Consider the following 14,068-nt stretch of genomic DNA (forward strand, 5'->3'; position numbering starts at 1 on the left):
CCTGTAGAATCCATTTCTTGGAATACATTACAAGATGCAGACCTTCTCCCATCTGTGATCATGATTGCTTGTTACAGAACTGAGGATTGCTTGGAGTGAGAGGAGTTATATGGGGGAACTCACTTTATCTTTTTTTCATTCTTTAAACATCTCACTTTACCTACAGAAAATGTTCATTCTTTCAAAGATTCTGATGACAGAGACACTCTTAAAGGCTCTCTTTACTCTTTCCAACCTAGTTCTGCAATCAGCTATTTCTACAATCTCTATTTGCTTAATTGCAACTAATTGAACTAGGGCAGTGAACAATCAACACAATTCTGTATTCCAGGACCATACTTTAGTGTATCGGTTGCCGTTTGCTTTGCTCTTTTGTGTGGATACCCTAGAACAAGTTGCAAAACTCCAAAATGGCTCTGATTTTCTTTTCACATGTGCAGAACCCTATGCTTCAACTTCTGGTCAGCTGAAGCTGCCTGTAAAAGACGCCTCCCACATATGAAGGCACTTGACAAATTCATGTCAATTCAAGATGTTACTGGAGGAAGGATTCTACTTCCACAGCAAAAGGTTTCAGGATCCCCTTTTTTTAGAGCCATTGGCTCCTGCTGCTGTCAATCAAATCCTATGGTGAGGGGGCTGTGTAAAGCCCCATGGTCTGTGTATGTACACAGGCAGTTGGGGCTCAGAAGCAAGAATGACATGTGACAACATGTTTTGTGTTGAAAGCAGAAGTGACGTAACATTCTTCGTCATTCACTGCATGCTCTGCTAGTAATACGGAGTCATGTTAGAGGTTACTGAGCGTCAGGACATTAACTCTGAGAAAATAATCAGTATATAATTTATGAAAATAGGCAGGGATCTGGAATTAGGGAGATTCTCTACTCCTTTTCATAAATCAACTGAAAATCAGAGTTCTTTATTTGCGCTAATATGAAAACTAAAAAGCAATAATGTGCAAAAATATATGTTGATAAAAAAAAAATCAGTGCAAAATGGTAATTAAATATAATGGGTGATGATAAATAATAAACCTTTCAAAATAACAGTACACTGATCTAATCCAAAATAATGGTTAGAAATTCAAGCCAGCAATTATTTTCAAATATTAATAAATTAGAATCATCTGTCTAAAAATGCAGTGTAGGAAACTATCAGTAACTCAGCAACATGTGACAATGTCTATGCAAATCGACCTCATGATCTCTCTACAGCCAGAGATTTAAAGCTCATCATATACCTTGGCATGAATTGATTTAGAATAACACAGGCCAATCCAATAAGCTTAGAATCTATCTGAGGTCAAGATCAAATGTTCTACTAAGTTGTCAGCTTTGTCATATATATCCAGCTAAACCATGGACGAGAAGCTAAAATTAGCTACAGGTATATTTCAAATAGAATTCCCCCCCCAGATAACCGATATGGAAATAATTTATACTGCAGTTAAAATTATTTCACATCAATTCTGGTGCTAACCATAACCGTTATCAGACTAAACCAGGGGTGGGCAAACTTTTTGACTTGAGGGCCGCAATGGGTTCATATATTGGACCCGGGGGCCGGACCAAGAGTAGATGAATGATGTGTATGTGTCATCCATAGTAAGTATAGTAATATTCCCCCATAGTAAGCATAGTAATTAATCCCCCATATAGTAATTCATCCCCCATATAGTAATTCATCCCCCATATAGTAATTCATCCCCCATATAGTAATTCATTCCCCTATAGTAATTCATTCCCCATATTAAGTCCCCAAGTCCCCCCTGTGTCAATTCACTTACCTTTCCTCTCGCCGTGTCCTGCGCCGTTCCGGTGTAGCATGAAAATCTGTCTCCTATGAGGATCTGTCCCCCTCGACGTATCTGCTCATGTGCCAGTTTCAGGCATTAGCAGCCGATCGGCGATCTCCGGCACATGCGCAGATACGTCGAGGGGGACAGATCCTCATAGGAGACAGATTTCATGCTACACCGGTCTTCAGGGCGGACTGTGAGAGGAGCCTAGCTCCGCGGGCCGGATTAAAAGGTCGGCCGGGCCGTATACGGCCCGCGGGCCGTAGTTTGCCCATTGCTGGACTAAACCGTTAGCTGGAGATATAAGGCTAATATAAACTGCTTGCAGAAAAATGAGTTGTGTTTCCAATATTTACTATGGTGTCAGTGATGTCAACTTTAAGTCTGTTCACTTCTGTGTGTGTCTATGTTCGTCTGTTGTTTTCTTGTCTTGTCTCTGTCTCCTAATTTTTATTACCCCAAAAAACCTAGGTGGGCATAGCTTATCTCGCCTACATATGCCGTCAAACTAGATGTCCTTTTCTTTACTAAATGATCCCAATTACCTGAAGGGGGCAATATAGGATTACGAATGATTTTGATTTCTCCTGTGTTATGTCAAAAGTTGACCTTTAACGCTAGCTTGTAAAAATGCTCATATTTAAGAGAACTGCTTTTTTTCGACAGAATGGGTTAGAGACAGACTAGGATCAGTGTCACTGAAAATAATGTATTAGCTAAGTGATTCTGGAAAAACAAAAATTACCTATACATCTTAGACATTTGTTGAGGTAATTTGTACTGAGACTTCTTAATTATCTAATGCCTTCTGTAGTATACAGACATTGTAATATAATGAACTCAAAATAATTATTTATAGAATATCCACAATATATACCAATGTGTATTAATGAACACCAATTAATATAGATAAAATATATATGGAAATTGAATATAGTAATATAAAACCCAAATTACTAAGCAACTTCATGCAATAATAATGATGGTACAATTGATTTTTGGTTAAAATATTCCTGTCAAATAATACTAAACACCATATGCAATGTAAAGTTTTAATATGAATTCTTTTCCAGACGTTCATGGTGAATAGTTTTCTTTTGTTCTATCCAGAGATAGACTTGTCCATTAATCTTGCAATTTGGTATTATGTCCAGTCTTTATCTTGTAGCTGTCTGATACCATCATAGCCCCCAAATTTATAACCTGAGAAAGTATGCAGTAAGAACCTGGGAATTTCTGCTGTTAGAATCTTTGTTCAGAAACCATGAAAATAGAATACAGTCAGGTCCATAAATATTGGGACATTGACCCAATTCTAACATTTTTGGCTCTATACACCACCACAATGGATTTGAAATGAAACAAACAAGATGTGCTTTAACTGCAGACTGTCCGCTTTAATTTGAGTGTTTTTACATCCAAATCAGGTGAACGGTGTAGGAATTACAACAGTTTGCATATGTGCCTCCCACCTCATAAATCAAACTTTCACTTTTTAATACTTGGTTGCAAATCCTTTGCAGTCAATTACAGCCTGAAGTCTGGAACGCATAGACATCACGAGACGCTGGGTTTCATCCCTGGTGATGCTCTGCCAGGCCTCTACTGCAACTGTCTTCAGTTCCTGCTTGTTCTTGGGGCATTTTCCTTCAATTTTGTCTTCAGCAAGTGAAATGCATGCTCAATCGGATTCAGGTCAGGTGATTGACTTGGCCATTGCATAACATTCCACTTCTTTCCCTTAAACTCTTTGGTTGCTTTTGCAGTATGCTTTGGGTCATTGTCCATCTGCACTGTGAAGCGGCGTCCAATGAGTTCTGAAGCATTTGGCTGAATATGAGAAGATAATATTGCCCAAAACACTTCAGAATTCATCCTGCTGCTTTTGTCAGCAGTCACATCATCAATAAATACAAGAGAACCAGTTCCATTGGCAGCCATACATGCCCACGCCATGACACTACCACCACCATGCTTCACTGATGAAGTGGTATGCTTAGGATCATGAGCAGTTCCTTTCCTTCTCCATACTCTTCTCTTCCCATCACTCTGGTACAAGTTGATCTTGGTCTCATCTGTCCATAGGATGTTGTTCCAGAACTGTGAAGGCTTTTTTAGATGTCGTTTGGCAAACTCTAATCTGACCTTCCTGTTTTTGAGGCTCACCAATGGTTTACATCTTGTGGTGAACCCTCTGTATTCACTCTGGTGAAGTCCTCTCTTGATTGTTGACTTTGACACACATACACCTACCTCCTGGAGAGTGTTCTTGATCTGGCCAACTGTTGTGAAGGGTGTTTTCTTCACCAGGGAAAGAATTCTTCGGTCATCCACCACAGTTGTTTTCTGTGGTCTTCTGGGTCTTTTGGTGTTGCTAAGCTCACCGGTGTGTTCCTTCTTTTTAAGAATGTTCCAAACAGTTGTTTTGGCCACGCCTAATGTTTTTGCTATCTCTCTGATGGGTTTGTTTTGTTTTTTCAACCTAATGATGGCTTGCTTCACTGATAGTGACAGCTCTTTGGATCTCATCTTAAGAGTTGACAGCAACAGATTCCAAATGCAAATAGCACACTTGAAATGAACTCTGGACCTTTTATCTGCTCATTGTAATTGGGATAATGAGGGAATAACACACACCTGACCATGGAACAGCTGAGAAGCCAATTGTCCCATTACTTTTGGTCCCTTAACAAGTGGGAGGCACATATGCAAACTGTTGTAATTCCTACACCGTTCTCCTGATTTGGATGTAAATACCCTCAAATTACTGAGGACAGAAATGTGAGGGGGGTACTGAGGACTGTAATGTGAGGTAGGGGGGGCTGAAGACTGTAATGTGAGGGGGGTGCTGAGGACTGTAATGTGGGGGGGGGGGTGGCTGAGGACAGTAATGTAGGGGGGGCATTAATGGGGGCTTAGGACAGTAATTTGAGGGAGGGGGGGGGCTTAGGACAGTAATGTTAAGGAGGCGCTAAGGACTGTAATGTGAGGGGGGGCGCTGAGGACTGTAATGTGAGGGGGGATGGGGGGGCTGAGGACAGTGATGTGAGGGGGGAGGGGGCGGCGGGGGACTTTAATGGGACTGAAGACTGTAATGTGAAGGGGGGGTGATGATTTTAATGTGAAGGGCTGTAATGGGGGGGCATTAATGGGGTTTTACGCCAGTAATGTGAGGGGGCGCTGAGGACAGTAATGTGAGGGGGCGGTGGAGGACATTAATGGGGCTGAGGACAGTAGTGTGAAGATGGATTTTGATGTGAAGGAAGGGAACTGTGATATAAAGAAAGAGACTGTGATGTGCACGCACAGATCTGAACCTCACATTTGCACGCAGGTTTGGCAGCCCTTTAATTTTAATGAGCTGCCCTGCCCAAAAGAAAGGCAGGGAAGAAGTCGAGCACTTTCTCCAGCCACAGAGATGTGAACCTAAGAGGAGTGGCGGGTTGTGATGTTAAGGATCTGAGTCATGGCACAAACATGCAATCTGGACCTCTGCTGGAAGAATATTTTTCCGACTGGACCTCCGTGAATTTTAATTTGGTACCCCTGATGTAGTGTTTCCATTTTATGTCTAACCCCTGTAAATGTTACAATCGATTCCTGCACACTGCAGACATTTACTTTGTTCCTTCAAGTGGGACCTTTTGGCTACAAGAATATATGGACAAAATGGTTTTAGTTGTTGTTTGAGGGTTTTTTATACCTGCTTTTCCAGCTAATGCAGCATAAAAATATTTTTGCAGTTCCTGAACTTTAACATTGTATTTTTCTTTGTAATTCTTTTTTTTTTTCACAGGGCTTTGAGCAGTTTTGAATTTGGTGAACTCCATGAATGTACAGAGCAGCTAGAGTTACTTCCTGGAGAAAATTTAAATCTGATAAATGGTGGCTCAAAGGAAAAAATAGGTACTCCAAGAACCCAATAAGTATTGCCTCTCTTCAGTGCATATTTAACTAATATTACTATAATCCTATTTTTTATTTCTTGTTTTTTTAAGCTGCAGTTTACTCCCACTTTAAGAGTAGACCATTCTCCCTCCTGTCCTGTGGCTTGTGGATGGGATGTTTGGCTTGGGGAACTGCTGGGTTGGGTTTGGCATAGAATGACATCTTGCCAATGCTCCCGCTCTATGGCTGGTGAGCTCACACAAATGGGCATGCAGACTACACCTATAGTCCAAGTGCTACAGATGTGCTCTGCAATACCCTTCAGCAATAAAACAAGGACATTGGCAGACTGTCATTCTATAGCAAGAAAACAAACTCCCAAGCTCACTTAACAGCTACCCTGCAACAAAACTAAATTGACCCTAACCGCTCACATTTAAATCAATGTGTTTAGTCAGACACATTTGCAAATATATGTGTAAGCCACAATGGCAATGTTGAGGTACCCCAGTGCACTGCAGATCTAACGCTATAATTTTGAGTCTCCCAAGTTGGAGCACATATAGTAGTGGATAGATTAAGGGCAATTTTACTCTGGGGGGGGAGCCCATCCCTCAAAGGTACAAGGACACACATTCGCCAACTAGACAAACAATTGGCAACCACCCCAACCTATAACTAGCCATGCCCTTAATCTGTCTACTGCTATATGTGCTCCAACTTGGGAGACTCTCAAAATTAGGACACTGGGTTGCCTTGATGTGGCCACTGCAGCTTACACATATATTTGTAAATGTGTGCGATGAAACCCTTTGTTTTTAACATGATCTGTTAAATAGGGTCAGTTTGGTTTTGTTGCAGGTTAGCTGGTAAGTGAGCAGGGAAAACTTGACTATGATGTGCGTTATAGGTCGGGGTAGTTGCCATTTGCTAATCTGTGCCAAATTCCTTATCCAGCACTTCCCTAAACTAAACATCCCATCCACAGGCCACAGAAGGATGCACAGCCTACAGTTAACTATTGACCCTGATTTTACCTCCAAGCATGAATGATGATTGTTTTTATGCAAGTGTTTTTGAGCTCCATAAAACTGTTTGGTTTTTTTTTTTTAACTACATTTGATCACTATTTTGCCTCAAATGCCATGGAGCCTAGGGTTGACTCGTTGCTTTGACTATTAACCTGCATTCTCTAAATGCCTTTTTGGATATGATTTATTAGAACTGGATAATTTAGGTACGGTTTGTGCTAGTACTTCACTTTTGTGTTTTTGCTTTATTATCTTCTGCTTTAATTCGTACTTACAGTATATGCAGTACATGTGAAATGAGCTTGCCTGTATTTTTTTCATTGTAGTTTACCTCTCCCTCATGTCAGACTTTGAGGCCCCTTTTGTAGTGCATCTAAGTTGTACTGCCTCTAAGAACTATTTTCTCCTGTCTTTTAACACAACCAATGTAGTAGAGAGGGACATTTAATACAGCTTCTGTGTTGGATGAGAGTGGCATGTAGAAATCTATTGTAAAAAGCATGACATTTGCATACTGTAACGAAGAAAACCTTCTGTTCCTTTGTTTTTTTAGACATGAAGAAACTACTTCCTAATATGCTCAGCCCAGACCCTAGAGAACTTCAGAAGTGTATAGAGGTTCAGCTGCTAAGAAGTTCTGTGTGCGTCAGCCTAGCTTTAAATGATGCAGACCAAGAGCAGAAGTGGCAATCCGTTTCAGAGTGAGCAGATTTTTTACATGTACCTTATTTGCCACTGCCTGTGAGATTTTCTACATGTTTTTGCTTAACATCCTTACATGCTAATTACATACTAGGAGCAAGTCTTTTGAGGATGCCCCATCCCCCCTAGCTTGGGCAAATTCCCTATAACCCTTACCCACTCTGTAAATCAGTTCTTCAGAGTATGAAGGTGATAACTAGTGAAGCTGATTCCTTTGCAAAGGAAATGTCCATTTTTTCCCTTATTGTTTACTTTGAATTCTTCAATCAACACTTCATTGTCTTCTATTGCCTACTCAAAAGCAGTGTATGCAGATAGGTGTGAAATACTGGGAGCCATAGCCAGACCCCATGCTGTTGGCTTTTGGTGCAACATGTTGTCAGACATAGGATGCTATACAGGTCCAAAGCCATGGTCCACGCCATGAAACCCAGTACTTGAAGACCCTTTTGTGGATATGCCCACCGTGAAGTGTGAAGCCTGGACTTTATATACAGTCCAGCATTGTGGACAGGTAAGATAGGGTCACCCTGTATCTCTCACCGTTGAAAACCATGTAAACTTTTCAAGCTTGGGGTTAAAAATTCAAACCACTCAAAGTTCAGACTCAGTTGGATGAGCAGGTGTTACATCACACCACTGGTCACACACTTTAATGCCATTTCTGCCTAGAGCCCTTATAACTCAGACTCTTCCTTCCACCGTTTCATCATGAGGATTCATTGCAGGCTGGTACACACCTGGAATACTGCATACTCCTTCTGGACATGCTCGCCCTATTTCCTGCACTTGTAGCTATGGTGGAGACGAGGAGAAAGGGAGCCAATTCAAATTGCTGGTGAACATTCGCTCTATCGCATTCCAGCACCGCATATGATCTCTTGCATCGAAGCAGGACCTGTCCTAACACTGATGTCGGCGTCCGATTCTTTAGCTACTTCAGGGACACAGCTTACAGCCTACCGAATAAAATCAGTCTATTTTAATCATATAGTAGAGGACACAGTATTCTTACATAATGGGTTATAGCATGGGTGGGCAACCTTTTTTGAGTGGTGGAACAACCATAAGAAATTAACGAGCAAGACATAATCAAATAGTAAGGAAAATCTAATATAACCTGTCACTGTAAAAATATAAACTTGGCATACCTTAAAAATGGAAGAAGAGCAGTGGACAGTGTCAGTAAGACAGTGGATGAGATGTGCACAGTGCCACAAGATCAATGGATGGTGTCAGTTTTTTTGGGGGGGGGGGGGGGGGGGGGTTTAATTTTTTTTTCATTTTTTTTATTAACAGTCCTGTTGGGGGGGCTTTGGTAAATGTTTTTCTTTATAGATAAACAAAGGAGATTGAGGGCACTGTAAAACCGCATCATGTTTGAGGGGCCATTAAACATAAATGGCATCCGAAAACGCTTGGTCTGTTTCGCCATTATTGCAGTGTTTTTTTTATCCTGGCAAGTCCAGCCCTGCAACCAGCTCTCATAGCGAATTTTCTTATGTTGAACTGCAGCTACAGTGATCTGGGACAATGAATTAGAGCAATTGCCTCCTGCTCTGTTTTTTGTGTAGATGCCTTGGAATACTGGATGGACTTTTGTCTTTTTTCAGTCAGACTAACTATGTAATACGTCATCAAACACATATCTAAAATGGCTCTAATCTCTATATGCACAGAATCATATGACTAAAAGCTTGGAGAGCTGAAGCATCTCACGGGTATGGCACTTCACCAATTCATGTGATTAATTCAGTGTGATGCTTGTAATGGTATAATTATACTTTTGCAATTTTCAACAGAACATTCTATTATCATGGAAAAAGCAGGACGTACCCATGCGCCTATCCAGGAAAGCGCTTCCTTGTCCTGGTTGATTACTGCTCCAGCTCTAACAGTGGGAAAATCTTTCCTTCTTTACAATTGGAAAGTGCTTACAGCAGATGCAAATCTGTCTTGCTTGGAAGAAGTCTTCCAATCCTTGACAGTTCAGAAAACATGGTCAAGAAAAGAAACCAAAGTCCCCATCAACTTCTTGGAGTTCAGAGCAATCCCATTGTCCCTCCAGCACTGGCCCCCCTTCCTAAAGGGAAACCCATTTTAGGTACGCTCAGACAATGTGACCACATTGGTATATATCAAACATCAAGGGAGCATGAGGATTGTGACTGCGTTGAAGGAAAACTGTACAGCAATTTCTGGGGTCCACATCCCAGGATTGGTCAACTGGCAGGTTTATTATCTCAGCCGCCACTGCTTGGACCAATAGGGATGGTCTCTTCATCCAGACATGTTCAATCTGATATGCCAAAGATGGAGGACAACAACGTTACCAATGTTTGTAGCCAGAACCTCTAGCCCTGAGCTTGGATTCTCTAATCCCCTGCTCTCAACTCTGGAAAATGTATTCCTTCCCTAAACTACAAATTTTGCCTCTCCTGCGCCACAAAATAGAGCAAGAGAGGACAATGGTGATTCTTTTTGTACCAAACTGCCTCAGTAGAACCTGATACAAACTTCTAGCAGACCATCCCTGGCCTCTTACCAACAATCCAGATCTGCAATCTCAAGGCCCTCTATTCCAACGTGCTTTCCAGTCCCTGGCTCTATTGGCATGGCTGTTGCAACACAGGTCTAAAAGGATAGAGGGATTTCTGAATCTGTGATTCCTACCTTGCTAAAAGCAAGAAAAGCCACTTCTGGGAAAATCAGCTATCATACCTGGAAATCCTATTGTGCTAGTTGTGAATACAGTCAATTCAGTCCCAGAGCTTACTCTGTGCTTTATTCTAGCCTTCCTACAAACAGGTCTTGACCAAAACCTAGCTCTAGACACCCTTAAATGGCAGGTATCTGTCTTATCCATCCTCTTTGAAAGGCCTCTGGCTTTTACCTTTCTTAAAAAAAGAAAAAAAAAACTCTATTCCAAGTGTGCTATATCAGGTTCCTCTTGCAGTACCCTGTGCTACCTGGGACCTTTTTGGTTTTTTGTGTTTTGCAGAAACTACCTTTTGAATCCATCAGGGAGATTCTCTTGGAGGTTCTTGCCAGCAAAGTAGCCTTTTTGGTAGTTATCGTGTCTGGCAGATGTGTTTTATGAACAGATGGCCCTTTCCTGTAAACAGTTTTCCTTGTACTTCATAACAAGAAGACTGTCTTGCGCCTATGACCACCAAAGGTGGCTTCTGCATGGCACCTTAATAAGGACACTGTTCTGCCATATCTGTGCCCTGCTTCTAAGCATCCAAAGGAATTGTCTCTACCATGCTTGGACATAGTCAGAGCCAGGCTTCCCTGTTCTGTACTGAGTGCCTTGCAGGGATGTGCACTGTTACATGCGCATTCCACTAGATTGGTGGGAGTTTCCTGGGCATTTTGGCACCAAACCTCTGCAGCCCAACTGTGTAAGGCTGTCACCTGGTCTTCTGTTTATACTTAGTCAGGTGAAAGTACAGTTTTCTATGGATGCTGCTTTTTGCAGCAAGGTCTTCACAGCAGCACTCTTAACTTGGGTCTTTGCAATCCTATGATTTTTTCAGCTGTTTGGCACAGCTCTATTTTCCTAGTTGCCCGCTGTTCGTTTTATGAATATACCTTGCCTGTGTCCTGTACTGTACAATTGACATAAAAGGAGTTTTGACCTACCAGTTAATTCTAAGGAATTAACTGGTAGGTCAAAATTCAGTACAGGACACAAGCCACTCTCCCTTCCTTTTGTTGGTTTACTCTGCATTGCTTGCAACAAAACTGAGGATTAATGGAGTGTTGTGGGGTTATGTAAGAGGAGCTTTTGTGTGTGTGTGTGTTTGGGGGGGGGGGGGGGGGGCGAGGTCCTTTAAAAGCTTGCCACTGTCCAGTCGCCTAAAGGAAAGCACCTATAGTGGTGTATATTTCTTATTTTTTTTATTATAGGTACTTTATATAGCACTGTTAATTTTATACACACTTTATATGGTATGGCATTTTGCTGAGAAACAAAAATGTCCTTTTTCCTTTTTTTTTTCCCCTCTTAAATTGGCATATTAAAGATCCACTTTCTGTTGTTCATGTCTTGCTCTGGAACATTACATTACATTTGGGCCATTTGGTTGAGAGATTTAGACCTTTTGAAATTGACTGGGCAGATCCTTGTAAGAGCTGGTTTATCTCACAAAATTGCTACTGGCCTTTTGTGGGGTTTGGGGGGGAGTGGAGCAAGTTTCACTCACGAACATGTTTACAGCCTTGTACTTTAAGTACAAATATTACAGTACAGCATATTCTTTATTGCAGAAGTCTCGGCAGACACTTGAAGCAAACCGCACGTATAGCGATGGGACCTCTAAGGCTGTCGACTCTTACAGTATCGCAGTGTTTGCCTGTACTGGGAACATTACAACTATACTGCTCATCATCTCTTGAGAGTACAGTGTCCAGCAAGCTTACATCTGAGGTAAAATCTTTTTGCTATCATTTTCTTTGCTTTTTTTTTTTTTTTTTCTGAAGCTTGCCGTAAATTTGTAGGAAAAGTCGTAAGAAAACTTGTATGAAAATTCTCAGAACATTTGAATGTCATTCTAAAGATTTTATTTACTTTTAACATTTCGAATGAATGGACTTTACCAAAACGAAAACCACAAACACTGTTTCCAATGTGTCCGAAATTAATTTTCCATCCTGCTCCTTTGAATTTTCTTTACATTGCGGTCAAAAATGAACATCAATTTATCCCATTAACGATTAGAAAAACAAATTAACTTTCTTAGAACTTTTCTATTAACAATTTTCATTTGAAACTGTACACATCTATGGCCAGCTTAAGACTTTTCAACAAGCCATTGCAGACTAAAGTGTGTTCTTTTGGACAGCCTGAGAAATGACTGCTGTTCAAATTATATATTTGTTACTGTTACGTCATTTCAATTAAAAAAAAAAAAAAAAAAGATTCAGATACAAAGTGTTTCTTTACAACTGAAAGGCAGGGTGGTGTCAAGAACCTGGAGTCTCATATTTTGACTCTTCCTCCAAACTCTGCAACTCCTTTTTGTAGTAGAAAGTTGTAACAATTTCACTGTTGTATCTCTGAATAGATTTCACCTGTAAAGTTGCATTGTGCTTTGGTTAGGTTTTGCATCTCTTGATGTGAGTATTAACCACTTGCCTACCAGGCACTTTTACCTCCTTCCTGCCCAGGCCAATTTTCAGCGTTCAGCTCTGTCGCACTTTGAATGACAATTGCGCGGTCATGAAACACTGTACCCATATGACATTTTTATCATTTTTTTTCACACAAATAGAGCTTCCTTTTGGTGGTATTTAATCACCACTGGTACTTTATTTTTTGCTAAACAAACGAAAAAAGACCGAAAATGTTGGTAAGGAAAAAAAAAAGTTATTCTTAGTTTCTATTATAGAATTTGTCAAACGGGTAATTTTTCTCCTTCACTGATGGGCATGGATGAGGCTGCACTGATGGGCACAGATGAGGCTGCACTGATGGGCACGGATGAGGCTGCACTGATGGGCACGGATGAGGCTGCACTGATGGGCACGGATGAGGCTGCACTGATGGGCACGGATGAGGCTGCACTGATGGGCACGGATGAGGCTGCACTATTGGGGGGCACTGATGAGGCTGCACTATTGGGGGGCACTGATGAGGCTGCACTATTGGGGGGCACTGATGGGGCTGCACTATTGGGGGGCACTGATGGGGCTGCACTATTGGGGGGCACTGATGGGGCTGCACTATTGGGGGGCACTGATGGGGCTGCACTGATGGGGGGCACTGATGGGGCTGCACTGATGGGGGGCACTGATGGGGCTGCACTGGTGGGCATTGATGACACTGGTGGGTATTGATAAGGTGGCAATGATAGGCACTAATAGGCAGCACAGACTGGCATCGCTGTTGGGTCTGCACTGTTAATCAGTTACCGGATTATCAGTGTAGATGGCTCCTTTCACACTTGCTGATTATCAGCAGTACTTTACTCGCGCTGTGACAGTGTGAGGAAAGTACTGCCGATAAGCGCCAAGTGTGTTTACATCGTGATCATCAGTGATTGGACACAGCTGATCACGTGGACTTCATTTGACACCCTCCCTGAACTGGACAAACATGGTGTAGCCGTCATTCGGCTATAGCACGGTCAGTAAGTGGTTAAAGTGTTACTAAGGGCTGAGTTTTTTAAAATCAAAATGTTACACTCACCTGCTCTGTGCAATGGTATAAAGCGTCTGAAAACCACCTCCTCTTGGGTCCTTCTCCTCTGTGTGCCGTAATAGCAATCCACTTACTATGCGTGCTTGCTTCCAAGTTGTGTGTCTATGGAGCAGAGGAAGAGTCTAGTTATTGTAGGTTCTGGCTCTTCTGCATGAACTGGTGAGTGCTTCTGGGCTATGTGGAGCTGGGGGGTACACTCTTCTCCCTGGGTGTCCCTGTGTACTTTTTTTTTCCCCTACCGTCTTTCAGGCCAGCACTCTGAGAGACCTCGGCTCCTCCCCATCTGAGGAAACACCTCCACCTACAATAAAAAAGCTCCACTCCCCTCTGACCTCAGTTCAGGTGTTTCCTCCGGTGGGGAGACACGAGGAGGCGCAGGGCAGACGATAGGGGAGCCGAGGGCCGGATAGCCGGCTGAGAGGCCCGACGCAGCCGGGAGTG

At 42.0% G+C, this 14,068-nt stretch overlaps 1 protein-coding gene across 2 annotated transcripts in view; it reads left to right on the top strand.

Annotated features, from left to right (window-relative positions):
- SMG1 (SMG1 nonsense mediated mRNA decay associated PI3K related kinase) overlaps nt 1-14,068 on the top strand; it is a 283,265-nt gene that overhangs the window by 129,773 nt on the left and 139,424 nt on the right. For both annotated transcript variants that reach the window (XM_089679071.1, XM_089679072.1), the window contains exons 26-28: nt 5,598-5,707; nt 7,274-7,421; nt 11,695-11,854. In XM_089679071.1, coding sequence (XP_089535197.1) covers nt 5,598-5,707; nt 7,274-7,421; nt 11,695-11,854 — 418 coding nt within the window. The remainder of the gene's footprint in view (nt 1-5,597; nt 5,708-7,273; nt 7,422-11,694; nt 11,855-14,068) is intronic.

Source organism: Staurois parvus, unplaced genomic scaffold (genome assembly GCF_062004578.1).
Source record: "Staurois parvus isolate SC_StPar_1 unplaced genomic scaffold, SC_StPar_1.0 ptg000217l, whole genome shotgun sequence".
NCBI lineage: Eukaryota > Metazoa > Chordata > Amphibia > Anura > Ranidae > Staurois > Staurois parvus.